We start from the raw sequence: 24563 nt of genomic DNA on the forward strand, positions 1-24563 counted from the left end.
GTCGTGTGTTGTCAAGTCAGCTTGCTTGTTTGTCACGACATTGCGACGTCAAGAACTTCCCCGTCAGCATCACCGTATGGTTACTTCCGTCGGCTATCGCGTAAATTAAATGAATGGGGAATACGACGGGCAAGTGAGTGTGTCTTCCGGCAGGCACGGGGTGTTGATCATGTCCTTGTCCTGTATCTAGTGCACATCTTAGGTCGTCGAGTGCGGAGTCTCTGGATAAGTTTTTACGGTATTAGTTGTGCTCCACTATGACTGGCCAGAACAGAAAAGGGGCATACGTTGGCATAAACATCACTTGCGGGCCTGGCCAGGCAGAGAGGGCTCAATCCGGGCGGCATTTAGCGTGCGGGGACCCCGCAAATGGGACGAAATTGCCTAACCCGGAATGAGGACAGCGAGAGGGGAAGGCGCTACCTGGCAAGCAGAACAAGAAACAGAAGACAAAATAAGACTGACTACGACTGTACGGAGTAATAAAATAATGGAACCACTAGGGCTGTCTCGTTTAGACGACACATGGCCGATGTGGAGGACAGGGACAAGCGATCGGGTAATTGTGCAGCCACACCAAGGTGACTCTGTGACATATCACGAGGTCCAGGTCAACAGCGTTTGGGTATGTGTCGGATTGGCGGTTTCTTGTTGTGAGAGACTGCTGTTCTGATGTATACATGTTGGAAAGTGTCCTCGCCTTGAAATGATCTCCTGGTTTATTTTGAATCTCACGAAAGTGAATCAACTTTTCCTCGCCATTTTTATTTTATTGTTGTCACTCACTTGACGTCTTCTTTACTTTTCTCTATTCTTTGTGTACCACCCAAACGTCAACGACTCGTCTCCCATTATGGAGACTGTCGCGGCGCCGCATCCGGCGGTCCGGCACGGCAAGGGCCGGCAGTTTCGCGCCTACAACGTCATGGTCATCTTTGCCATGTCATTTGCCTCCATTGCCATGGGCTACAGCGCTAGCATCATCGGTACAACGCTGGCCCAGCCCACGTTCCGTGAATACTTTGCGCTCGACACGCGCGACAACGGCACCGAGCTGCTCTCAGGCATGAACGGGCTCTTTCAGGCCGGCGCCTTCTTCGGCGCCCTTTGCATCTCCTGGGTGGCCGACCGATTCGGCCGCAAAGCCAGCATTACCGTGCCCTCGATCCTCGTGCTTATATCGGGTGCCCTTCTCGCTGGCTCTGTGCACATCGGCATGTTCCTTGCGTTCCGCTTCGTGGCCGGCATGGGCTCGTTCTGGTTGCTGGGCTCGGTGCCCGTGTGGATGACGGAGATTGTGCCCCCGCGCTGGCGTGGCCTGCTCGTCGACATCCACTCGGCCATGCTTTTGTTTGGATACGCCTTCGCCTCGTGGATGGGATATGCTTTTTACCACGTCGACTCGCCCAATGCGTGGCGCGGACCCCTGGCGCTGCAGACGCTGCCGGCGCTCATTGTGCTCTGTGCCATGCCGTTTTTGCCCGAGTCGCCGCGCTACCTCGTGCAGCGTGGTAAGCATGACCAGGCTCGACGTGTGCTTACCCGCCTGCACGAAACGCGCGAAGCCGAGCTGGAGTTTGCGCAGATCCATGCCCAGATCGAAATGGACAACGCACTACCGCACAGTTGGATGTCCCTCATCACCAAAAAGTCCTATCGCAAGCGAGCATTCTTTGCCATCGGCCTCGCATGCGGCATACAGTTCACTGGCGTGCTCGTCATTAATAATTACGGGCAACTCCTCTATTCCGGACTCGGTTTCGACTCAGAGAAACAGCTGCTGTTTTCCGGAATTTTTAATACGCTGGGCTGGGTGTTCGGCGTGGCCGCTATTTTTATCATTGACCTGTTTCCCCGCAACCGCCTGGTGTTTATTGGCACAGTCATAGTCACCACCTGCCTCGTTGCAGAGGCTGCTCTTGTGGCCAACTACCCGGTGGGCCCCGACCAGAACGACAATGCATTGCGTGCGGCCGTCGCCATGATATTCTTGTATATTGTTTTTGCCGAGTTCTTACTGGATGGTACCCAGTATGTCTACTTTGCCGAGCTGTTCCCGCAACACCTTCGTGCCAAGGGCATGGCCCTTGGCATGGCTGCCATTTCGCTGATGAATGTCATGTGGCTGCAGACAGCGCCCATCGCGTTCGCCACTATTTCGTGGAAGTTTTATCTGTGCTTTATTATTCCGGCCTATTTGTTTGCCATTGTCTGTCTCCTTTTTTACCCAGATACCAAAGGCCTGGCACTGGAAGAGATTGCTGCTCTGTTTGGTGACGAAGTGCAGGCGGCAGATGCGTTTGTGGCAGAGGATGGGGATGCTTCGTCAGATAACGCCAAGGTGATGAACGTTGCAGAACATGCTGAGAAGAGGGCATGATTGGACGGGAAATATTTGTGAGATAATGTTATGTTCAAAGGAAATTTGATATTCCTTTAATCAATGCAATTGAGTTGATGATTTTGGATGCAATACTCGAAAATATTTCATGTTCACTATACTATGCGAGTTTACCGGTGTTGTGGTTAGCATGCAAAATGCCCGTTTTCATAGACCACCAAAACCCCAGTAAACCGGAACCCCCGGACCGGCCATTGTCATACTATCGAGTTTACTGGTCCTTTAGTTCGAATGCAAAATACCATACGAATGAACGCACTCGACGACAACCCGGTTTCATAATGATTCCTCTCAGACCTGCACCCACATCTAGCATGGGGGGATTCTATGTTCTGGCTCATCGTGCTTGGCATCATCGAAGGTGCCTTTGCGGACATAACCTCAACGAAGAACATTGAAGACATTTATTCATTTGCTTCCAGTACTCCTGTGTTTATCAAACCGTTAACGTAAAACACCCCGTGAGTATTTGAGTATCTATTGTTGAAAAGAAAGAGAAAGACGATAATACAATACAATTTTGAGAGACTGTTTATTCCTTACTAAATACGTTTTTCCGAAGATCTTCCGTTCCGCACGTGAACGCGACACGCCAGTTGACAAAACCAGATATTGGACACGCAGGTAACAACCCTTCAGATGAACAGCTTGTTGTCGAAACTAAGTGAATTTTGCAAGCTGGAGTTCAATGTCATACTGAGCCTCATACATCGTAGCAGCCGTCTAGCTCTCGAAGGCCACGTCACGGGAAGAATGCTGCACCATCCAGGAACACACTCCAAACTAGGCGCTTATTGAAGACAATATGGCAACGAGAAGTCGACGGTTGACTTACACGCTACGGTGTGGATGTTGCACAAGTTGACCGGATGTCGAGTATTTTCTTGGCATCGGAATATGTGAATTGGTGACTAGTCTTCTGATGCTGCCATTGCTTGGTACTAGTGCACTGAGTAGTATTGTTGATGCGGTGTCAGCCACCGTATTGACCACACATTTGAAACAATTCGTTTTAGGTGCGGCCTCTTGACGACAATTACACCATACAAACCCTGGATGCAAAGTGCTTCGGTTCGATTCGTCAGTCATTGTATGGTTCGGTGCCGGACTGATGAAAGCCAGCGGCATTATACTCGTGGTGTTGAGGCATTAATGGAGACGCACGCCGTTACTCCACGCAACCTGGCATAGATGTGCTGGTTTTGTGCATCGGCTGTATCGGGCGAAGACAAAGTCCACGTAGGCAACTGCCAGCTTGAATTATACACATCATTTTGGTATAGTTTAATGGAAGAAAATAAATGATATACGATCAATTTCATTTCAGTAAGGTAAACAAACGACGTTCTTTTAGCTACGCTTTGTCAAATCTGCATGCTGGCTGGCGCGTGATTGACCTTGTAGCAGCAGCCGGAAGACGGCACCGACTCGTAGCCCGTGCTGACCGCCTTACTCTACTAACAGCTAGCGTCGGTTACACGACATCTGTCCTGCAACCCTTCCTTCCTTACCCGTGTCGTTGCTATTGGTGGTTGTCCATCGACCTTATGTTCAGTGCATTCGCTGCTGCCTGGCCCTATCTTGGTACGGCGGCTGGGATATGTATGATTCCTTGATTCCGTAACCAACCATACTAATATTCGTCAACTCCAAGCCATTACGAAATATTTCTTATAAGTTATTGCAACTGTATAGTTCCAATTGCATACACTGTCGCCACAAGCTCATGAACGCTGCGGCTTTGATCACAATCACGCCGTGGCACCTTTCCGTGGTTCCCCAAATATTTCAGAGAAACGACAGATCTTACAATGAATACCGAGTCATCCTCGGGTGTTCCGTTCGACATCATCCAGGATAGGTTCCATCACCAGGTTGGTCAACACGGACATGAGCTCCTCTCGTTTGTTGCCGAAAAGCTGCGAAACGCCTCTCCGGGCATCTCCATTACCCTCGGCCGCCTCGAAATGCCCGCCTCTCAGGTTAACTGGCTATGGTGTGTCGGTAGTGCGGACCAGGCTACGGAGCAAGCCGTTTTACACTTCTTCCAGACAGATGCCGGGAAGAGGGCTTTGGTGTCCGATGGTCCGGACACGGTCGAATTCAAGCTAGCTAGTGTTCTTTTGCGTCTGCCTCCCAGCCATGCAGAGGATCCCGTCCTCCCAGAGGACTTGGCGGCGGCCGCAGGTCCGCTTAGAGACGGCCAAGAGGCCATAATTTATTCAAAGGCGCCACCCCACCCCATCTGCATTCCTGCTCGAACCAGTGGCTGGCTGCAAGTGTCTCCTCACGTGCAGTTCTCTCGAGTTTCGGTGCTACAGCTTCAGGAACAAGCTCGTGAGTATGTCCAGCTTACCAGACTTGAAGCACGTCTGCTAATCATACGAATAAGCCGCAGATATCGAAAATCTTGGATCCTGGCTTGTGAGTACTGATGCATCGACTGTCTATGGGAACGTCGCCGCCATTTCTGGGTCTCGGAGTATTTTGGTAACGCCGTTGGCTCCAGAATAAAGAGCAACAGTGATGACGGAGGAACCTAGATATACGACGGAGCACGCTCCTCGCTAGCTGGTGGTTCAGTAGTTACCGATTGCCAGTAATACAACCCGATTAACTTGTATTCCATTAACTCTTTCGTGGATCCAATGGTTAATTGTCGGGAATATTTTATGTAGCAAATTAACAGCAAAAAAAACAAAAAAACAAAACGATGGGCTCAGGTGAAATGACTCCCGATTTATATGAGCCATTTTGTTTATCTAATGTCGTATTAAGTAGTTCTACGGTAGGAAAATAATTATAACGTAATCTTAACAAAATGACGATAAATATCTACCAATTAATTGTACTTGTCACATATAACAATTTATAAGTAATAAGGAATGCAAAATTAATCGTAGCAGACTATGATCGCCTCTGGAAACAAGCCACCAAAGACACAAACAACTAAATCAGAAGCCTGTTGTACGCCGCCTGGATAGGTGCTACAACTTGGCGGTAGAAGATACCGCGGAACGTCTCCATCTCAAAGATGTTGTGCGAGTCCGGGCCGGGAAAGCTGAACCTGATGCACTTTTTGGCTGCATCTCCGTAGGAAGCGCCTGCCAACTCATACACCTTGTCCAAGTTGCTCATGGCAAAGTCGTAGCGAGCATTGGTCATTGACAACGGAGTTTCGAGAGGCTGCTGCTGCTGAGCATCGTCCCGTGCATCCGCATAACACCGTCCCACGCACAGCTCCACCAGAAGAATGCCCAGGGAAAACACCGTGATGTTGGGTGCCAGGCGCTTGTCGTACGCGCTACGGCCCGCCGCGTGTGGGAGGGCACCGTCGGCACCATGGTCGCCATGGTCGCCTTCGTCGCCAAGAAACGTCTGTGGTAGCGGCGCGAAACTGGAAAAGAAGCACGGACGGTCTGCGAGTCGCTCCGCGTTGTTGTCCGGCTGCTCGAAAAAGATGCCGACACGACTTCCGTCCCAGTCATTGGTGAGCCACGGGCCACTGCTCAGGTGCAAAACCGACATGGCCGCATACGCCGCCAGGCCACAGCGGGCTTTCAGAGACAGCCGTTGGTGGCTTTGTGGCGGGTTCAGCGCCTTTGTGATGGGAACAAGCTGCGTGATTCTCGGCCCCCCCACATTTGTCTGTTGGAGACGGAAATCACGCCCGTGGTCTTCGTCGTCGTCTTGCAGCACATGGTCGCTTAAATCAGGAGACACAAACACACACACGCTGGCCGCAACTGGTAGATTGGGGGGTGTTATGGTTTGCGTTAAGGGCTCGAGTGGTACTGCATGAGGAGAGAAAGAAGCGCTATGTGTTAGTGACTCGTACACGGAAACTATGCCCTCGTAAAACGCAATTCTCGTCTTACTGTTGATGGCGGGTTGCCGCGCTGGCAAGGAGAGCTGACTCGAAGGGGCTGGTGGACCGACTTTGACGCGGCTGGGTCGGAATTCCGGAGGCGATGGCGTCCGTGGTGGCGTAGAGGACCGAGAAACGCTGTTTGGCGCCGGAACACGCCGTGTATGCATATGTGGTAGCGCCACGTTCCCTTGCTTGGCAGGCGTCGGTATGGCATGCACGGTTCGCCAGTAAGGCGCACCCTGCGTGGCGCTCTTGGCGGTCCCCGGTTGGTACGACACGGCTATTTTCACGTCCGGGGCCACGGCCTTCCCGTCGAGATGCCAGTCCACGTCGAGAACTGCGTGGTGTGGAGCCTCACAGCCACAGAGTAGGCTCGACTCCAAGGCACGGTGCAGCGAGGCCAGGCATTGCCGCAGAGAATTGCATTGCTTGATATCGAAGCGCTGGACAAGACGCTGGACGACGGGATTGTCGTCCTCGGCCTTCAGCTCTGACTTGCTCACTTGGAGACAGCCACACAACTGTTCGTTGAGGTCGTTCAGAAGGCTGATTGTTTTCTTGCGCCGCTTTGCGCTGATTGCGTTCCAGATGCGCTTCATGTCGGACGGCGAAGAACGGGGAATCGCATGAAACTGGAAAACTAGATTAGAGTGTGCGTCATGGACATGCGACCGCACCTCTTCTTCTTGCACTCGTGACTTTTGTAGCACCCCCTGGGAACAATGAGTTACCTTGGTACGCGAATCGATGCCGAACTTGCGCATGACCTTGTTCGTCTCCTCTTCAATGCACTGGTAGATGTACAAAATCTCGTCGGCCACCTTGGGGGCGTTGGCCTGGACGTATCGGCTCAACTCGTCCTTGCTCGGCGTGTCGAGCCCAATGTCCAACAATGTGGCCTCGAGCTTTTGCCTTTGCAAAGCGAGCAAGCTGTGGAATTGCAGCACCTGCTTTTTGTAATTCCGGTAGGACTCCAGGGGCTCTGCAAAGACCTCGACCGCCGAAATGACCAAGGGAAGGCCGCCCAGGACAAGCCCGGCAATCTCCGCCATGCTGTATGTTGTCGTCGTGAAGAGTATCGAGTATCGGACAATGCTGGAGCAGTGATCTAGATCGTTGCGCCCACCAGTCGTTTTTGTGCTCTTGTGCTCTTCATCTTCCACGCGCCCGTTTTGTCTGTATGTCCTTCAGCTGGTCGACGTAAAAGGCGCAGTGTTCGTTACCCCTCGTTGCTTTGCATATGGGTGTAGTGGGGGATGCATCAACGTGCACAAAACCACCGAATGAAAACACGGTACGATCATATGTGCTGAAACCGTGCAGCGCAAAGTACGAAAATGGCTCACATCTTCACTGCGGCAAGGCGGTGGAAATCATCTCGTAAAATGCTACCACCGATCCTCGTACCCGTCGTCTTCATGACTCGACCGGACAATTCTTCAATCCTTTACGAGAGCCATTCCCAACCACATTGTGCTTGACATCAGTATCACGATCGTCCCATCTAGTGTAACACGGCTAGAACCGTGTGCGACATTTCGTCAAGGAAACGACAGACGACCCAAGTATGGCCTTCCCTTCCTCTTTGGGCACCTCGCCGTCGTTGTCCATTTCGGAAACATACGCGATGTGCATCCGGGCCTTTGGCCACTTTGTCGAGGCCATCCGCGCGCCTGATTGCTTGGTGTGTCATCTTGGCCTTGTCCGCGCCTCGGACGTTGTCGACGAATACGGTAGGGCCAGAATCTGGGGCGACGACACAAAAGCCTGTCTGCCGGAAAAGGCACGCGGCTCTCTGGACGACACGCTGAGGCACGACGAGGATATGAAACGCCTTGTTCTGGAGATTCTCCAGCTTCTTCATGGCATGATCAAACAAGGTACGTGGATGATGGGCAGTCAGAGCCTCTTCTCATTCCTACTCTTGTTCCTTTTCTCTTTTCCTTTACTCGCCACATCTAACAATTTCGTTAGTCACGCCCATCGCAGATCGGAAAGCCAATGTTGCACTTGGGTCTGATCACGGCTCTATAAGTAGCGTTACCGATGAATCCAGTTCTAGTTCGGATACAGAATCTGATTGCACTATGAGTTCCGGTACGAGCACGCATGCCGGTGTCGACAAAGAGAGACGCAAGGGCGAGGACGTCGTCAAGCCCAAGAGGAGGCGAGCGAGAGTCTCTGTGCTCGTAGATGAGATCAAAGAACAGATCAAGTCCCTATTTGAGGTCTCATCTCTACTTCGCCGGCCACGAGTGACCAACAAATATTTGCGGTCAGTCAGCTCCAAATCGCCTAAGCAGGCGGGGGCGAAGGAGGCCGACTTGCTCATGATTGCAATGAAAACCTACGACGAGAGGCATGTCAAGGAAAAGATGCTGCAATGGGGCAGTCTCAACAAAAGTACGCTCGGCCAGCAATTCCAGGAGGAGTCAGTGCCTATGAATCGACCGGATTTTGGTGCGATCCAAGAGGTGTCCTGGCTGTGCCAGCGGCTTGCACAAGCAAATACCCGACGGCGAGAGCAGCTGCAATATTGGAAACGCCGACCGTACGAGACGGCGCCCGTGGCGAGTAAGGTGCTGCCGGAGCGAAACCCGCGAAACATGGACGAATCTGGAACAACAGGTCGCCCAAGGACGTCCGACATGCCGAAGCCAACGGCACCGGCCACAAATCCAGATCGTCGATCCACCACATCCCGACAGACGTTTTCCACCGCACACAGTTTCTCGACGGCCGCTGTTTCCGACGTCGTGTACAAGGTCAACACGACCGGTCGTGCACCAACGACGTATGCACCCACATTGGCGGGCCAGGGTGGTGCGAATAGCAATGTCGTTCCAGGCCCGCCCCGAACGGTGGACGGTGCCACCCAATTTCCTTGTCCATACTGCGGCATGGAACTGAACAAGGCTGAAATGAGTGACAGACAAGCATGGAAGTATGTACCGTTTTTTTTTTTGGTTATTTATTTTGACTGTCCATGACACCGCTCACGCAAGGGGAAAAAAACATCTAGACGTCATGTGTTTCACGACCTTCGCCCCTACGTGTGCACATTTGAAAACTGCAACAACGGAGCCAAACTCTTTGCCAGTCGCAACGACTGGATCTATCATGAGTTTCTCGTCCACAGACGCCGCTTTGTTTGCGACCGGGCGGGCTGTGACAACGTGTACAGCACCAGAGACGAGTTTGTTGCGCATCAACTAGCCGACCACTCCACGCACAGACATTTGATGGCCGCTGGTGATGTTGCCATTATTGCCGACATGTGCGATCGGCCCATCGACACGTCCGAACCGATACCGGAACAAACGTGTCTTGTCTGTCACGAACCCATCGAATATGTTGAACGCCTGCAAAAGCATCTCGCAGGGCACATGGAAGACATTGCCCTTTTTGTCTTACCCAGTGGCGAGACCGACCAAAATGAGGACGCGGAAAAGTCCCGGGACTCGTTTCACGTTGCTGCAGGAAGCGACGCCCACAGTCACCACAACAGTTCTACTCCCTCATCCGACACCAGTGATGGATACTCTAACCCATACGAGGACGACGAACAGAGTCGGTTCGAGGAGGTGATCGAGGACGAGCTGAGCCGTGATGCTACAAATCCCTCCTCGCTTATACGTGCTGTTTTGAGTGGAAGTGTGGCTGTCGTTCGGTTACTTCTCGAGAAGGGCGCTGACGTTGACGCGACGAATGGGCATCCAGATACGCCGTTGGTGCTTGCCGTATCGGAAATGAATGAAGCTATGATCCCACAACCGGAATTCTTCTTCAGCGAGGAGGAAAAGGCGAAGTATGCGCTTCAAGGCACGCCGTCGATGAGAGCAGAGAGAGCGAATAGGTTTGAGGCCATCGCGCGATTATTGCTCGACAACGGCGCCGATGTCAATGCGAGGGACAAGCGAAGAAAAACGCCGTTATTTTGGAGTATATATCGCCGTCGCGACGCCTTCTCATGGTTCTTACTTGAAAAGGGTGCTGATATCGACGTGAGGGATGCGTTTGGAGAAACGCCGGTAATGACTGCCGCCAGAAAAGGGCATGATGCCATGATACGGTTCTTACTCTCCGAGGGCGCGGACGTCAACACAAAAAACAACAATGGACATACGCCGTTATATACTGCCACATTGTTTGGGCACAAGACGACCGTACGGTTATTACTCGCAAATGGTGCTACTTTCGATTCGCTGGAACCGGCTGGATCCTTACTGTTACGTTCTGCCATAATACAAAAGAATGAGGCTATCATACAGATACTAATCGATGGTGGCGCCGACGTCAACGCGAGGGATGTCTCGCATGATACGCCGCTGATAACTGCTGCAAGGATTGGACCCAAGGCCGTTGTTGAGTTGCTACTCGAAAAGGGAGCCGAGATCGATGGGATGGACCACCGGAAGCGAACACCACTCTCACATGCAGCACAGTTCGGGGAGCAAGATATCGTCAAGCTGCTACTCGAAAAGAGCGCTGACGTCAATTCGAGAGACATTGACAAACGGACACCACTATCACACGCAACACACGGAGGGCACGAGAATGTCGTCAAGTTATTACTCGAAAGGGGCGCTGACATCGAATCGAGAGACGTTTACGAATGGACACCACTATTATACGCAGCACAGAGAGGGCACGAGAATGTCGTCAAGTTATTACTCGAAAAGGGCGCTGACATCGAGTCGAGAGACAAGGACGGACGGACACTACTATTACACGCGGTACACGGAGGACACGAGAATGCCGTTAAGTTATTACTCGAAAAGGGTGCCCACCTCGACGTGGGAGACCAGCATGGTCACACGCCGATGATAACTGCTGCAAGGATTGGACCCAAGGCCGTTGTTGAGTTGCTACTCGAAAAGGGAGCCGAGATCGATGGGATGGACCACCGGAAGCGAACACCACTATCACACGCAACACACGGAGGGCACGAGAATGTCGTCAAGTTATTACTCGAAAGGGGCGCTGACATCGAATCGAGAGACGTTTACGAATGGACACCACTATCATACGCAACACACGGAGGGCACGAGAATGTCGTCAAGTTATTACTCGAAAGGGACACTAACATCGAATCGAGAGACATTAACAAACGGACACCACTATCATACGCAGCACAAAAAGGGCACGAGAATGTCGTCAAGTTATTACTCGAAGGGGGCGCTGACATCGAGTCGAGAGACAAGGACGGACGGACACCACTATCATATGCAGCAGAGGACGCGAAAGACGACATCGTTAAGATACTACTCGAAAAGGGTGCCCACCTCGACGTGGGAGACCAGCATGGTCACACGCCGATGTGGTACGCCACAGGAAACGGGCGTGAAACCACTGTTGCATTGTTAGAATCATATGGTGCCGCGAGACCTACGTAACATCATGACTCTGATGCTGGTTCCTACAGTCACCAAGTTGGCGGAGAAGGACGGTCCCTGTATTTCATATGTATAGAACCAATTTTGTATTTCTGTGGCCAGGGTGGTTGCGCCACCTAGTTATGTATATACTACTTAGATAGTTTCTTGGGAATCCGACGCGGAGACGTCCCTCGTGGAACCATTCCGAGTTTAGTTAAGAACACAATTGCATTTATCATCGGAAAGCATCTAACGCATTATTCGCAGGTCTATCAAACATACCCAATCAGAGAACTTCACACACCACTACATAAAAAATGGGCACAAACGCACACGTACTGTACCATCTACAGCTGCACAAACGGATCGTCAAAGTACCAGACCGGATCGCCCTCTGGGTCAGCCTCGCAGTTGGTGTAGCCGTTGCCCATGAACTGGAAGCGGTTGCCGGAGCGGTAGTCGATCTCGTAGTCCTCCCAGCGGACGGTCTTGAGCATCTCGAAAAAGTGGAGACGCGAGCCCGGGTAGATGGCGGTGACGGGGCCGTGGGTCTTGCCCATTTTAAACCAGGAGCGGCAGGCCGAAGACCAGACCAGCCGCTTCATGAGCTCGTGGGTGTGGTTGTACAAGTCCTTGACGGCCTGCGCCTTGGGCTCAAAGGCCTTGATGTTTTCGGTCTGGACCTTGTCGATCATCTGGAAGATGTAGCGCGTGTACCAGTCCATGATGGGGAGGATGGAGCTGTGCGAGGACGGACTGTTGGGGCCGAGGAGGACTGCCCATGTTAGCATCGTTCCATAACGCAGGAGTGAGATGGAGGGACGTACGGAATAGATTGGGAAAGTTCTCGGCGGTGATGCCGAGGTAGCCCTTGGGAAAGTCGCCAAACTGCTCGCGGAGGTCGGCATTCTTGCGGCCCGTAATCGTAAAGTGCGGCGTAAACGAGGTGTCGAAGCCAGTGGCACACACGACGACATCCACGGGGTGCTCCACGCCTGAGGCATCCACGACGCCCGTCTCTGTGAGCCGCACGACGCTGTCGTGGACCACCTGCACGTTGTCTTTGGAGAGCGCCTCCAGGTAGTTCGAACCGGGCGTCATGCGCCGACAGCCGAGGGCAAACCCGGGCACCATCTTGGCGGCCAGGGCGTCGTTGTCGAGGCGCTCGCGCATGATCTTGGCAATCAGCTCGCGCGAGTTCTTCTGGTCGACCGAGTTGCGGTGCATGAGGTTGAAGCGCTTGTTGAGCTCGCCCTCGATCTCGCGGCAGTACTTGGCATGTGCCGCGGGGTCGTCCTGGAACTGGCGGATCTGCTCGTCGGTGTACTTGAAGTTGGTGCCGCCCGGGCCGGCATACTTGGCGCCGAAGCCCGTGGTGACCCAGACGGGCGAGCGCAGAAAGGCCACGAGCTTGGTGGCGTCGGGCTGGATGCTGGGAATGATCTGCACGGCCGAGGAGCCGCCGCCAATGACGGCAATGGTCTTGCCCTTGAGGTCGTAGTCATTGTCCCAGTGCGCCGAGTGCATGAGCTTGCCGCCAAACGTGTCGAGGCCGGGGATGTCGGGGTACTTCCACGAGTTGAGCACGCCCGAGGCCGACACCAGAATGTCGCACCAGTCCTCGAACGCATGGCCGTCGGGGCCGGTCATGGCCAAGTTCCAGTGGCCCGTCTCCTCGTCCCACACGGCGCGCTCCACCTTGGTCCGCAGCTGCACGTACCGCTCCAGGTCGTACTTGGTCGCCACGTCCTTGAAATACTGCCAGATTTCTTCCGACGACGAATAGTATGCTGACCAGCGCGGGTTGCGCGCCCACGTAAATTGGTACGAGTGGCTCGGGATGTCGCACGTGCAGCCCGGGTAGCGGTTCTCCAGCCACGTGCCGCCGATGTCGTCGTTCTTCTCGTAGATTTGCAGGTCGATGTTAGACAGGGCGCGCTCGGCCTTGTACGCCAACTGCAGACCCGCAGCACCGGCACCGACACACACAATGCGCAGGTGGCGCTTGGTGTGGAGCACCTCTTCGGTGATGCGGTAGCCATCAAAGTCTTGGTTGTACCATTTGTTTTCATGGACGGCGTCGGAGGCGGGGATTTCGCCCGGATCGGGTGCGCCGGCGATGAGCATCACGCGAGAGGGAGACATCTTATGGTGAGTTGTGTGTTTTGGGAGAGATTTGATGCAAGGGAGGAGTGTCAGAGAGAACGAGGGTGATGCCGCGTACGGCAAAGTTGTGCAGCGCAAAGTGCTACGATTCCGACCTTTTTTTTTTTTGAAAATAGATTGCCGTACGTCTCTGGCATAAAATTGTGGACAGTAAGGTCAATAAAAGAATAAAACATATCACAAAATAGCAATAAAAACGACTGCAATGCGACACAAAACAAGGCACAACGGATAAGATGCCGAGCGGCAAGTCTATGACCGAAAGAAGGAAAATCGAAGCGTGCTTCACGAGAATGGGCAGCAAGCTTCCGCTCCGACTCCGCACGGCGACTTGCGACTACGGTATCAGATTAGAAATAGGATGAAAACGTAAATATCAGTTGCCGACAGAGCCTGGCCTGGTGGCGTCACAGGTTGAAAATGCACGCAGCAGTTCCCGCCGCATGAACGCGACGAGGGGTTCTGGTCAAGGGTGGAAGAAAAAAGGGGCCGGAAGAGAGCAAACGGACTGAGGTTGTACATACCCGACGGACGCGATATTCGCGACGCAAGTTACGGGTCCATCGGGAGAAGTGTGCCTGTCCAACCCCCTTTCCCCTCGTGTCTGTTCTCCGCATCTGAGAAAGTAGACCAAACTAGACCCGTCCACGCGACAGGTAGATCCGGGGATTCACTCGCGACGACGACTGCGTCATGGTGGACGGGGAGAGGGGGCGCTAAAATGTACGTCGAAAGACGAACGAGCATAACTGACACGAAAAAAAGAAAAAAAAGAGAACAATGACACCTGCCCAGGCATCCTAGAATCCAAGAACATCACGACATTACGACTGAGACTCGTCAACCCTATCACCGCATCGCCACCACCATGAGCTCCGACACCGCAGTGTTCCAGCCGGCCTTTACCGAACCGCCCGGCACCAACCTTGTCGGCATCCCTGTCAGCAACTTGACGCTGCCGTCGCCGTACGTTGCCTATGGCCGGCCGTACGACGAGCTCTGTGCCAAGCACGTGCGCGAGACATTCAAGGCGTCGCGCGTTTACATTGTCGTGTCCAAGTCGCTGGCGGCCAACACGGACCGACTGGACCGACTGGTGGCGGCTCTTCAGAAGAGCAATATTGCGGTTGTCGGCGTGCGCAAAGGCATCACGCCGCACACGCCGTGGACTGAAATTCTGAGCATTGCGGCCGAGTGTCGTGCGGCCCAGGCGGACTGTGTCGTGACACTGGGCGCGGGCAGCACCACAGACGGGGCCAAGCTGGTTGTGCTGTGTCTGGCCAACGACATCCGCGAGCCGACACAGCTCGCCCGCTACTCGGTGGAGAGCACCGACATCCCCAAAGACGTGCGACCGCCGACGGTGCCGCTCGTCACGATCCCCACCAGCCTATCAGGCGGCGAGTATTTCAGTCTGGCCGGCGGCACGGACGACACCACGGCGCACAAGTCGCACAAGTACGGCTTCCTGCACTCGGGCATGGGCGCCAAGCTGATTATCCTCGACGCCGCGCTCGCCACGCTGACACCCGCCTATCACTGGCTCAGCACCGGCGTGCGCAGCGTCGACCACTGCGTCGAAGCCCTGTGCTGTCTGACGGCCACGCCTGCGGCCGAGGACAAGGCGGAGCGCGGCCTGCGGCTGCTGGTGCCCAGCCTCCTGCGCTGCAAAAACGACGACAAGGACGTCGCGGCCCGCCACCGCTGCCAGATGGCCGTCAACTTGGCCATGGACAACATCCGCGCCGGCATCCCCATGGGCGGCAGCCACGCCATCGGCCACCAGCTGGGACCGCTGGGCGTGCCGCACGGCGTCACCAGCTGCATCATGTGCGCGGCCGTGATGAAGTACAATATCCGCCACGGGGCCGAAATCCCGGACATCACGGCGCGACAGAAGAAGGTGGCCACCATCTTGTGGTCCGAGCCAGAGGTGGCGGCTGCCTTGCGTGCTGGAGGTCTGGCGCCCGAGACAGCCGACCTGGGCGACCTGATTGGCACCATTGTCAAGACACTGGGTCTGCCGCGGTTCCTGAACGAAGTGGGCATCGGCCGCGACATCATACCGAACCTGTCGGTGCGGGCTCTTGAAGACTTTTGGGCGCCGACGAACCCGGTGCCTCTTGTGAAGCCGGAGCAGGTGACGGAGATTCTGGAGGCCGTAGCAGGGTAGATGCCCGTACTTTGAATCGCACGTCGTATTTTGATTGGCTGTATACCCGTGTTCTTGTCTGCTAAGATATGCAAGTGCCGAGACAGTCCTGGCTCGGGAAATAATAGATTGCGGCGATATGAACGGCTGAACGGACCATCCCATTGTCGGCAGAATAGATATTTGAGAGCGGCATTCTCCTTCCACCAATCCTTGGACGCACACCAGCCAACTAAGCAATGTACATGTAAATAAGACAAGCCTGCAAGAAGGCAGTCGTCATCAGATAAGACATGAAGCAAGAGGATATATATGTGTAAGTCAGCCACGGCGCGAGTGTGATAGCTGCATTACCAGGTTTTCTCGCGAACGTCTGTTTTTCACAGCCCACCCACCACTCCAGCCCCAAAATGCAGTGGAAGGCCCTCGTCTTTGCACGCCTGGTGCAGCACGCCGCCGCCCAGGGCACCATGCCCATGCTGCGCTTCCAGTGCTCGCAGCTCGTCGTCGACCGCATCGACCCGCTCGTCAACCCCGGGCTGGTGCCGTCGCCGCACGTGCACCAGGTCGTCGGCGGCAACTCGTTCAACGCCACCATGGACCCGTCGACGCACGACCTGGTCGCCCTCTCGACCTGCACGACCTGCACCTTTTCGGACGACTTCTCCAACTACTGGACGGCTGTCTTGTACTTTAAGGCGCGCAACGGCTCCTACACTCGCGTGCCCCAGATCCCCAACCAGGGCTTGCTGGGCAACGGCGGCGTGACGGTCTACTACATCCCGGCGGCCGACAAGGGCACGCCCGTGACCGCCTTCAAGCCGGGGTTCCGCATGCTCGTGGGCGATGCCGGCGCCCGCGCAGCGGAGCCCGCGCACAAAGTGTGCCACCGCTGCATGCCCGCCTCGGGCGACAACCGCAACCTGAACTGCGCCGCACCCGATGCCCAGACGCTGCCGACCACGTTCTGCGCCGGCGGCATCCGGTCCGTCATCACGTTCCCGACCTGCTGGGACGGCAAGAACGTGGACTCGGCCGACCACAAGGCGCACGTCGCCTACCCCAGCAGCGGCACCAGCGGCCCCAACGACGTCGGCAGCAACGGCGTCTGCCCGGCGTCGCACCCCGTCCGGATCCCGCAGGTCATGCTCGAGACCATCTGGGACACGCGCGCGTTCAACACAAAGGAGCTGTGGCCCGAAGACGCCGCGCAGCAGCCGTTTGTCTGGAGCACCAACGACGCCCGCGGCTTCACGCAGCACGGCGACTACGTCTTTGGCTGGAAGGGCGACTCGCTGCAGCGGGCCATGGACGCGCGCTGCACCGGCGACACCTGCAGCGCGCTCGCCGTGCAGACGACGGAGCAGGCCACCAAGTGTTCGGTCCAGCAGGTCGTCAAGGAGAATGTGAATGGATGTATGTGGATCTCCTACCGCCTGTGATTTTTTATTTTTTATTTTTTTGAAACGACCGCTAACTGCCCAGGGCTATCGCATCTTCCCGGTATGCAGCCGGATGCAAGTGGGGCGGCACAGACGTAAACCATCGGTGTAAGGAGGTGCAGGCTCTCGACGGTGTCAAGGGGGCAATGACAGAGCATCTCCGACTAGGAATGTCATGAATTTGTACAACGTTCGTTGTTTTTTGTAGCACACGGGATTGGCGAGACGAGACAGCAGAATCCACCATGACAACCTCTCGTGATTGGCTTGCCGGCTGAGAAAGGGTTGCATTGCAGCCACGATTCGGCATCCCATCGTCGAATCGGGAAGACAAAGTGCTGACTACGTCGTAGTATGCGTCGCAACATCTGACCTTGTCGGGGTATGTAGACTACGTGGGCTCCAGCGTCGTGATGAACACCGTTGCTCAACATGGCAACACCACACCATGGTCATGTAGACATCCTACACGCGCTGTACAAACCCCTGCGGGAGCACCAGACCGACAATGAGGTGCGCGAGATCCGCCTCCTCTACATCGACGAGCCTCTGTCGTCCGATGGCCCAGAGGACGAGGACGACCGCCAGCCCTTGGTGTGCCGGCTGCAGACGTGCACCGTCGCCGACGCGCAGCGCAGCCAGTTCTACGCACTCTCCTACGCCTGGGGCGACCCGCTGGACACGCAGCCCGTGCTCGTCCATGGGCGCGTCGTCCAGGCCACCCGCAGCCTCGTTGCGGCCCTGCAGCACGTCCCCGTGGTCGAGCCGCGCTGCCACCGCCAGGGCCTCTGGGTCGATGCCCTCTGCATCATCCAGGCCGACAACCACGAAAAGAGCGCGCAGGTGGTCATGATGAAGGTCATTTTCAGCGGCGCGCACGAGACGCTGGCGTGGCTGGGGCCGGGCGATGCGCAGAGCCGGGCGGCGCTGCAGCTGGTGCGCCGCATCTGGGCGGACAAGGTCACGATGGGCGGGGGCGGTGGTGGCGGGGGCGATGGCGAGGGCGACAGGCAGAACGACAACGACAACGAGAGACTGCCCCAGCCGCAGGCGCTGGCGGTGCCCGACGTGCTGGCATTGGTGGACCGGCTCGGCGGCGCGTCGCTGTTTACGACCGACGTCTTTGCGCAGCGGCCCTACTGTTTCGCGTCTGGACGCTGCAGGAACTGATCCTCGGACGGCGCTGTCGCCTCATTGCCGGCCACGACGCGTGCGACCGCGACGCCGCCTTTGCCGTCCGCGACTGGGTGCTCCACGGGTCCGTGGCGGCGTTTGTTGAGGAGAAGCAGGTGGAAGCCAAGAACGCGGAAACGGCCGCGCGCGTCGAGCGCATCCGTGCGTTTGTGGCCGCCATCGATGCCACCGCCGGCCGCAGCACGCATTTCCACAAGCAAGTGGTGGCCTTTCGCTTCACCCGGAACCGCGACGACGGCCCCTGCAGTGTTGTCAACACCATCGCCGCCCCCCTGCGGGCCCTGGCGTGCCTGCGGGCGTGCATGCAGCGCGCGTCGTGGGACCCGCGCGACGCCATCTTTGGCCTCTGCGGCATGGCGTACTTTGGCGTCGCCGTCGACTACGACCTGTCGGCGCACCAGCTGTTTTGCAGCGTCGCCGCGTGGCTGGCCCGGTCGCTCGGTGCCACCGACGGCGGCAGTCGGCTGTACCTGCTGCTGAGCTACGCCGGCCTCGCCAGTCGACGCTCCACCTGCGGGCTGCCCAGCTGGGTGCCCGACTGGAGCGTGTGGCCCGTCCAGCGCATAATATACACGTCCAAGCGCATGCCCGTCGTCCCCGCCGCGTATGTGCCGGGCGTCACGGGTGACGGCACCTTTGCCCTGCATCTCCATGGCGTGCGTCTTGGCCGTCTTGCGTCGGCAATGTCGCCCGGCGTCTTCCCTGGTGTCACCACCTCGCAAGCCGGCGAGGGCGGCACCACAGACACCATGTCGAGCCGGCTGGCTCTGCTGGCCAGCGCAGCCGAATTCCTTTCCGGAATGAGCGCCGACGCGATCGTCGACAAGCTCGTGGCACCGACATCGAGACCATCGGCGACAGCTCCTCCGCTAGCCGGCGAGTCGTTTGTCGTCTCCCTCGTGGAGCTTCTGGCGAATCCCTACCGCCGACCGCGCTACACGTACGCGGCAGTGGATGTCGTGTCCTTGATCCACTGTCTTGTCGCATCCGGGCGCGTAGCGTTGCCTGCGTCGAGTGCTGCAGAGGATGCACAGAACAACCCCGGCGACAAAACCCTGTCCGCCGTCCTCGACTGCGACGGCGCTAATGCCCTGGACCGAGACGCCTTGCTCCGTGAGGCTGCCTACCAGTTCCAGCAGCCCACGTTTGAGAGCCGGTTCTTTGGCGTCGAAGACATTGACCGCCACGCATATGTATACTTCCGCACCGACAGCGGCCTTTCAGGCTACGCAGCCGCCGGGGTACAGCCGGGCGACGTTGTCTACAAGGTCGCCGGATGCCAGGATGTGGTGGTTGTGAGGCCGGTCGGCAGCCGAGTCCGCTTTCTCTCGCTGGCCGGCATAGTGGGTTTTGCTGGCCATTACGACGTCGATTGGGACACTCTGCGCAGCAAGGTGGAGGCTGTTGATATTTCATAAACGTTGACTACGGCGCAACGCTCTCATCTCGTCTCTTCTTGTAGGCTTTCGACTGGCACATACCTGTAGGTGAAATGCGTGGCTGTGCTCGTGGACAGAGAAAGGTATGAGAAAAATGTATGAAAATAAGATTACGGTTACATTCCGACCTACTTTTATTCATATTGCTAGCAGTCTTGTACAATCGTCTCCTTCCACACTACGTGACGCGCTCATCCCAGCAGCTTGGCTTGCCGCTCCAAGAACAAAATCCGGGGCCGGTCCGACTCAAACGCCAAGACCTTGTGGGCCATGTTGATCTCAATGTCCATGGGGCCCGGGCGCAGCGTGCCGTGGCCGTCCGCGTCGACGACGTGCTCGTACCATGCGTGCAGCCCGTAGGCGCGGCACAGCACCTGTGCCATCATGACCTCGACCGAGCACCAGGCGCGGTCGTAGTAGTCGGCGCTGGTCAGGCTGATGACGGCGTTGCACTGGGCGACCAGCATGGGCAGCGCCGCGATGCCGGGCGCGGGGTTGGCCTGGTCGACACAAGCGTGGTCGATCCAGAGGCCGAGCCGGTCCTCCGTGACGTCGGGGTGCAGGTGCAAAAAGGCCTCGACCGCCGCGCAGATGCGCCGGTACTGGGTGTGCGCGGCGTCGTCGGGCGCCGTGGCGTCGCGCGTGACGTTGATCCAGCGGTACGAGATGAAGACGACGTAGTCGACGGCGTCCACGACATCGGGGCTGCCCTCGCCCGTCCTGCCGTCCACGGGGGCCGCAACACGTCGGGCGAGGTTGTCGGCGCCGCCGGGCAGGTGGCCGGCCGCGGCAAACGCACGGTAGGGCACACACTTGAAGTCGTCAAAGACGCCGCGGTAGCCGGGCGACGCCGGCGAGGCGTCAAGCGCGCTGGCGTACACGCGGCGCAGCCGTGTCAGGGTGTCCGCCGCGGACGCGCCCTTGTCCTTGTCTCGGGTGCCGCCCAACAGCACCGGCCGCATCACGTCCTGGAAGAGCTCGCGGTAGCCCTTGCGCAGGCGGGCCTCGGTGCGGCGCTCTGCCAGGGCCGCGTCGGCGCGTGCATGCAGCTGGCGGTGGAGGGCCTCGACGACGAGCGCTTCGGTCGCCCCGTCGCCGTTGAACACGCAGTAGTCGAGCGCCGTGTACCCGTTCTCGTCGACGGCGTCGAGGCCGGCGTCGAGGCCGGCCCCCTCCGCGTGCGACGCCACAAAAGCAATCAGCTCGGCGAGGTACGACCGGTGCTCGGCCGATGGCTCCTTGCACAGCGCAATGGCAGGCGTGCAGCAGCCCGCCGGCAGCCATGCGCCGGACAGATAGGTGGCCGCGCGCACGCGGTCGGCGTGGGTCGTCTGCTCGGTCTGGTCCGCGACCAGGGCGCGGCCCAGGAACAGGCTCGAAAATGCCACCACCGTCGGGTCGGGCGATTCGGCAGTCAGCGCAAAGGCGGCCTCCGCGCACTCCACACCACGTCGCGTGTCGCCCGGCCGCCCCGTGGCGGCGTAGCACAGCGCCAGTCGCTGCAGACCAATGGCCTCCCACAGCGCTGCCTGCGGGCCGCTGCCGAGGCGGCGCGCCCGTGCGACGCGCTCCTGCAGCTGCTCGATTGCCGTGGTTAGGCGGTCCTCGCTGCGTGTCTCGGTCTGGCCACCCTGGCGTGGTGGATCCTCCTGTGACAGCTGATAGTTGACCATGCCGAGGTTGCCAATGGCGCGGCACGCGGCCGCGTCGGCGCCCAGAGCCAGGGCCGTCGTGTACTGGATCTGCAGCACGCGCTCAGCATCATGCAGCCGCCCCATGTGGCGGTAGACCACACCGAGCTCGCCGCTGACCTCGAGCCGCTGCCGTCCGGTTGCGTGTCCGTCCTTGGCTTCGCCCCGCGCCATCTCGGCCAGTGCTGCTTCCAAGAAGCCCGCCGCCACGTCGTAGCGACCAAAGCGGCGGTTGGTGCTGCCCATCTCGCCGTGCAGGATACATTGATAGTGTGCTGCATTGGGGAAAGGCGTGTCGTCGGCGCTTTTGCCGGCCCCGCCGTCCGCCTCCACTGTCAGCGCCAGCGCCTTGTCCAGCTCGTGCAGGGCGGGCTCCCAGTCTGCGCGCCGCGCGTGCGCCCGCGCACGGCTCATGTGCGCCTCCCACTGGCGCACACGCTCGACCGTGCTGGCCAGCGCCGCCGCCGTCACGCCCGCCGGATCCCGGACCTGCGTGTGTTCGTCGCCGTCGACGGGGCCCAGCACGTCGGCGTCGCGGACAAAGCCGCGGCTGGCATCAAAGTAGAACAGCGTCGCGTGGAGGGCACCGGGGGGCCCCTCGGTCCAGTGGTACGCGGCGGCGGGGATGGTGTAGGTGCTGCCGGGCCCGTGGCGGACGGGCGCCAGGGGTGCTGCGCGTACATAGAGACCGCGGTTGCGCACGGTCGACGCGTTCTGGTGTGTCTTGTAGACCGTGCCGGTGTCGGTGTCGGTGTCGTTGCCTTTGTCCCTTGCGGTCCACAGGGCCCGTCCAGGACAGCGCATAGCGTGCATGCGTGGCGTCTCCAGCGGTGTCGACGGGTTCGGCGGTGTAGGGGTGGTCGGTGCCCTCGCCGGCAAGGATCCAGCTCTGAGCAAACGGCTGGTGCGAGTGTACGGCGAAAGCGCCCGCCTCGCCGTTCTTCGCGGCGTTCGCCGGGGATCGTTTGCCGGGCAGCCACACGTGTAGGCGGATCAGTTCGTCAATGTTGCCGTCCTTGACGATGCTGCACAGTGGTACGTTTAGAAATCCCTGTGAACTGCGCATGGCAGCACCCAGCGGCTGAGTCGTGCCAGTCTCGGATGCTGCGGTGTTCGTCGTGTCTAGGGTGCCCGTGAGAGCGTCGCGCACAATGGCCCAGACGTGTCCCAGCGTCTCGGGCGGCATAGGTAGATTGTGCCGTGATGCATTGCGGAGATGGCCGATGGCGACCGTGAGACGGACCAGGTGCCGTGCATATGTGGTCGCGTCCGCATGGCGAGTGTTGTCACCGATGCTGTCACCACCGTCCGCAGGAAATGCTCCGTCGGCTAGGGTAAGCCAATCTAGCCACGCCCGATTAGTGTGCTCACTGCCGACTGATGCGATCCATGTCTCCACAGCCGACACGGCGCCCTGGTCTGCACAATTGATGGCCACGACGACGCCTCCGAGGAGCCGCAGCAGGGTTGTGGACGACATGTCAGTCCCCGCATCCTGCCCCAAATTTGGCCCCTCGCTAGCAGCTGTTAAAGCAGCCCCTCTGTCGCTCATGACGTTTGCTGTTTTGTTGTTCAACGCTAGATGCTGAATGCTGGGTGCTGAATGATGCGGACTAGTCTCGTTGACAATGGCTGAAAATAGCTGGAAGTACGAATGCACCAGAAAGAACACAACTGCGCAAACGTGCCCCGCAGCCAGGCAGAAGCAGCAAAAGCCAATCACGCTGGGGCTTTTGCGCCACCAAGCTGCACGACCGTGTGCCTGGTTGCCTAACCACATCTGCACAGTTGCCTGGGCGCACTTGCGCAGTATGTCTGTGCAGGAATTGCGACAGCTGTACGGCAAACTCTGTACGTTTTGTCGGGTCTTTGTTATTGTATTCCCCAACTCGCGTTCCCTTCCGTCAAGAGCGCTCGTCTCGGCAAACTCGCAGAGCCACGACAGCACACCGCATTACACCCGACTTAATGCTCATAGTTGACGGGACCGTGAAGCGACACGTTTTGCAGCAGTCGCCGGGTCGTCTGGCGTGGGAGATGTCATGGGAGGTGCAGAAGGTGCAGTAGAGGTGCAAGAGGTGCAGCAGCCTCTTGTGGGCCCTTTCTCCCCTGCCGTCAACATTCATCTTCCGAGATGCCATCCACGGTCGTCCACAACCCAATGCAGCCATGCCCTGTGCAAGGCTGAGAAAACAAAGAGGGTCGCACAGATCTGGTTCAACCAAAAAGTAAGAATCTGGTCAAATCTGGGGCGTAGCCGACACAAGCGCACCTCCAAGGCGTAAGCCGATGAAGCTGAAAGTAAGACGGAGGAATTTGTCAGGTACAAAACGTCCCTGAAACGGACGCTTCGGCACTAGTGACCGCCACCGGCCCACTTTTTACCCGCGAAGACAACGACGTCCGTTCGGAAAACAATAAAAAACAAAAGGCCAAGTCAATTCAAAATGATAGTCCGTGGTCTGCGGTCGGTCCGTCGTCGTCGGCATAGCTCACAGGCGTGAGGCGGATGAGCATGGTGGACCGCCGGCTGCCAAGGTGGCTCGTTGGTTGCATTTGTATGCAATGGTTACTGATCCTACTGCTCCTGACAAGCAAGTCCCCACGTCTCACTCTTTTGGGCGTTTGGTTATCGCATATTACTGTAACAGACCTTTGTCTGTTCTCTTTTTCCAAAGAGTACTGGCAACCTTGAGGCGGGCGGGGGTTTCTCCCGCGGCGGTGCTGGACACGGGAATAGCGCGCACGCGACGAATGTGCGGTTGTTGCATTCAATCAACTTTCATCGGTCCTTTCATCTCCGAACTAGTCCCTGTTATCAGCTTCTTG

General features: G+C 57.3%; 9 protein-coding genes across 9 annotated transcripts; 6 read left to right on the forward strand and 3 right to left on the reverse strand.

The window, feature by feature from the left end:
* Nucleotides 1-853: 853 nt before the first annotated feature.
* Nucleotides 854-2380, forward strand: SPSK_01690 (Sugar transporter family protein; the record flags this gene model as incomplete). The annotated part of the gene is made up of 1 exon (XM_016728597.1): nucleotides 854-2380. The coding sequence occupies one exon, from the start codon at nucleotides 854-856 to the stop codon at nucleotides 2378-2380; it is 1527 nt and encodes a 508-aa protein (XP_016590232.1).
* Nucleotides 2381-4212: 1832 nt separating this feature from the next.
* Nucleotides 4213-4915, forward strand: SPSK_01953 (uncharacterized protein; the record flags this gene model as incomplete). Its single annotated transcript, XM_016728851.1, has 2 exons — nucleotides 4213-4738; nucleotides 4800-4915. The coding sequence occupies 2 exons, from the start codon at nucleotides 4213-4215 to the stop codon at nucleotides 4913-4915; spliced, it is 642 nt and encodes a 213-aa protein (XP_016590233.1).
* A 435-nt stretch (nucleotides 4916-5350) lies between these two features.
* SPSK_01549 (uncharacterized protein) lies at nucleotides 5351-7324 on the reverse strand (the record flags this gene model as incomplete). Its single annotated transcript, XM_016728458.1, has 1 exon — nucleotides 5351-7324. The coding sequence occupies one exon, from the start codon at nucleotides 7322-7324 to the stop codon at nucleotides 5351-5353; it is 1974 nt and encodes a 657-aa protein (XP_016590234.1).
* Nucleotides 7325-7899: 575 nt separating this feature from the next.
* SPSK_01390 (uncharacterized protein) lies at nucleotides 7900-11668 on the forward strand (the record flags this gene model as incomplete). Its single annotated transcript, XM_016728305.1, has 3 exons — nucleotides 7900-8152; nucleotides 8247-9216; nucleotides 9295-11668. 3 exons carry the CDS (start codon nucleotides 7900-7902, stop codon nucleotides 11666-11668), a joined length of 3597 nt encoding a protein of 1198 aa, XP_016590235.1.
* Nucleotides 11669-11997: 329 nt separating this feature from the next.
* Nucleotides 11998-13795, reverse strand: SPSK_01608 (dimethylaniline monooxygenase; the record flags this gene model as incomplete). The annotated part of the gene is made up of 2 exons (XM_016728517.1): nucleotides 11998-12425; nucleotides 12478-13795. 2 exons carry the CDS (start codon nucleotides 13793-13795, stop codon nucleotides 11998-12000), a joined length of 1746 nt encoding a protein of 581 aa, XP_016590236.1.
* An 889-nt stretch (nucleotides 13796-14684) lies between these two features.
* On the forward strand, nucleotides 14685-15989 carry SPSK_01759 (Fe-containing alcohol dehydrogenase; the record flags this gene model as incomplete). The annotated part of the gene is made up of 1 exon (XM_016728665.1): nucleotides 14685-15989. The coding sequence occupies one exon, from the start codon at nucleotides 14685-14687 to the stop codon at nucleotides 15987-15989; it is 1305 nt and encodes a 434-aa protein (XP_016590237.1).
* A 389-nt stretch (nucleotides 15990-16378) lies between these two features.
* On the forward strand, nucleotides 16379-17509 carry SPSK_10416 (uncharacterized protein; the record flags this gene model as incomplete). The annotated part of the gene is made up of 2 exons (XM_016736837.1): nucleotides 16379-17384; nucleotides 17454-17509. 2 exons carry the CDS (start codon nucleotides 16379-16381, stop codon nucleotides 17507-17509), a joined length of 1062 nt encoding a protein of 353 aa, XP_016590238.1.
* Nucleotides 17510-17842: 333 nt separating this feature from the next.
* On the forward strand, nucleotides 17843-20022 carry SPSK_01521 (uncharacterized protein; the record flags this gene model as incomplete). The annotated part of the gene is made up of 2 exons (XM_016728432.1): nucleotides 17843-18529; nucleotides 18574-20022. 2 exons carry the CDS (start codon nucleotides 17843-17845, stop codon nucleotides 20020-20022), a joined length of 2136 nt encoding a protein of 711 aa, XP_016590239.1.
* A 212-nt stretch (nucleotides 20023-20234) lies between these two features.
* SPSK_01426 (uncharacterized protein) lies at nucleotides 20235-23286 on the reverse strand (the record flags this gene model as incomplete). Its single annotated transcript, XM_016728340.1, has 2 exons — nucleotides 20235-22405; nucleotides 22467-23286. The coding sequence occupies 2 exons, from the start codon at nucleotides 23284-23286 to the stop codon at nucleotides 20235-20237; spliced, it is 2991 nt and encodes a 996-aa protein (XP_016590240.1).
* Between the last annotated feature and the right edge of the window lie 1277 nt (nucleotides 23287-24563).

Source organism: Sporothrix schenckii (genome assembly GCF_000961545.1).
Source record: "Sporothrix schenckii 1099-18 chromosome Unknown Cont42, whole genome shotgun sequence".
Lineage (NCBI taxonomy): Eukaryota > Fungi > Ascomycota > Sordariomycetes > Ophiostomatales > Ophiostomataceae > Sporothrix > Sporothrix schenckii.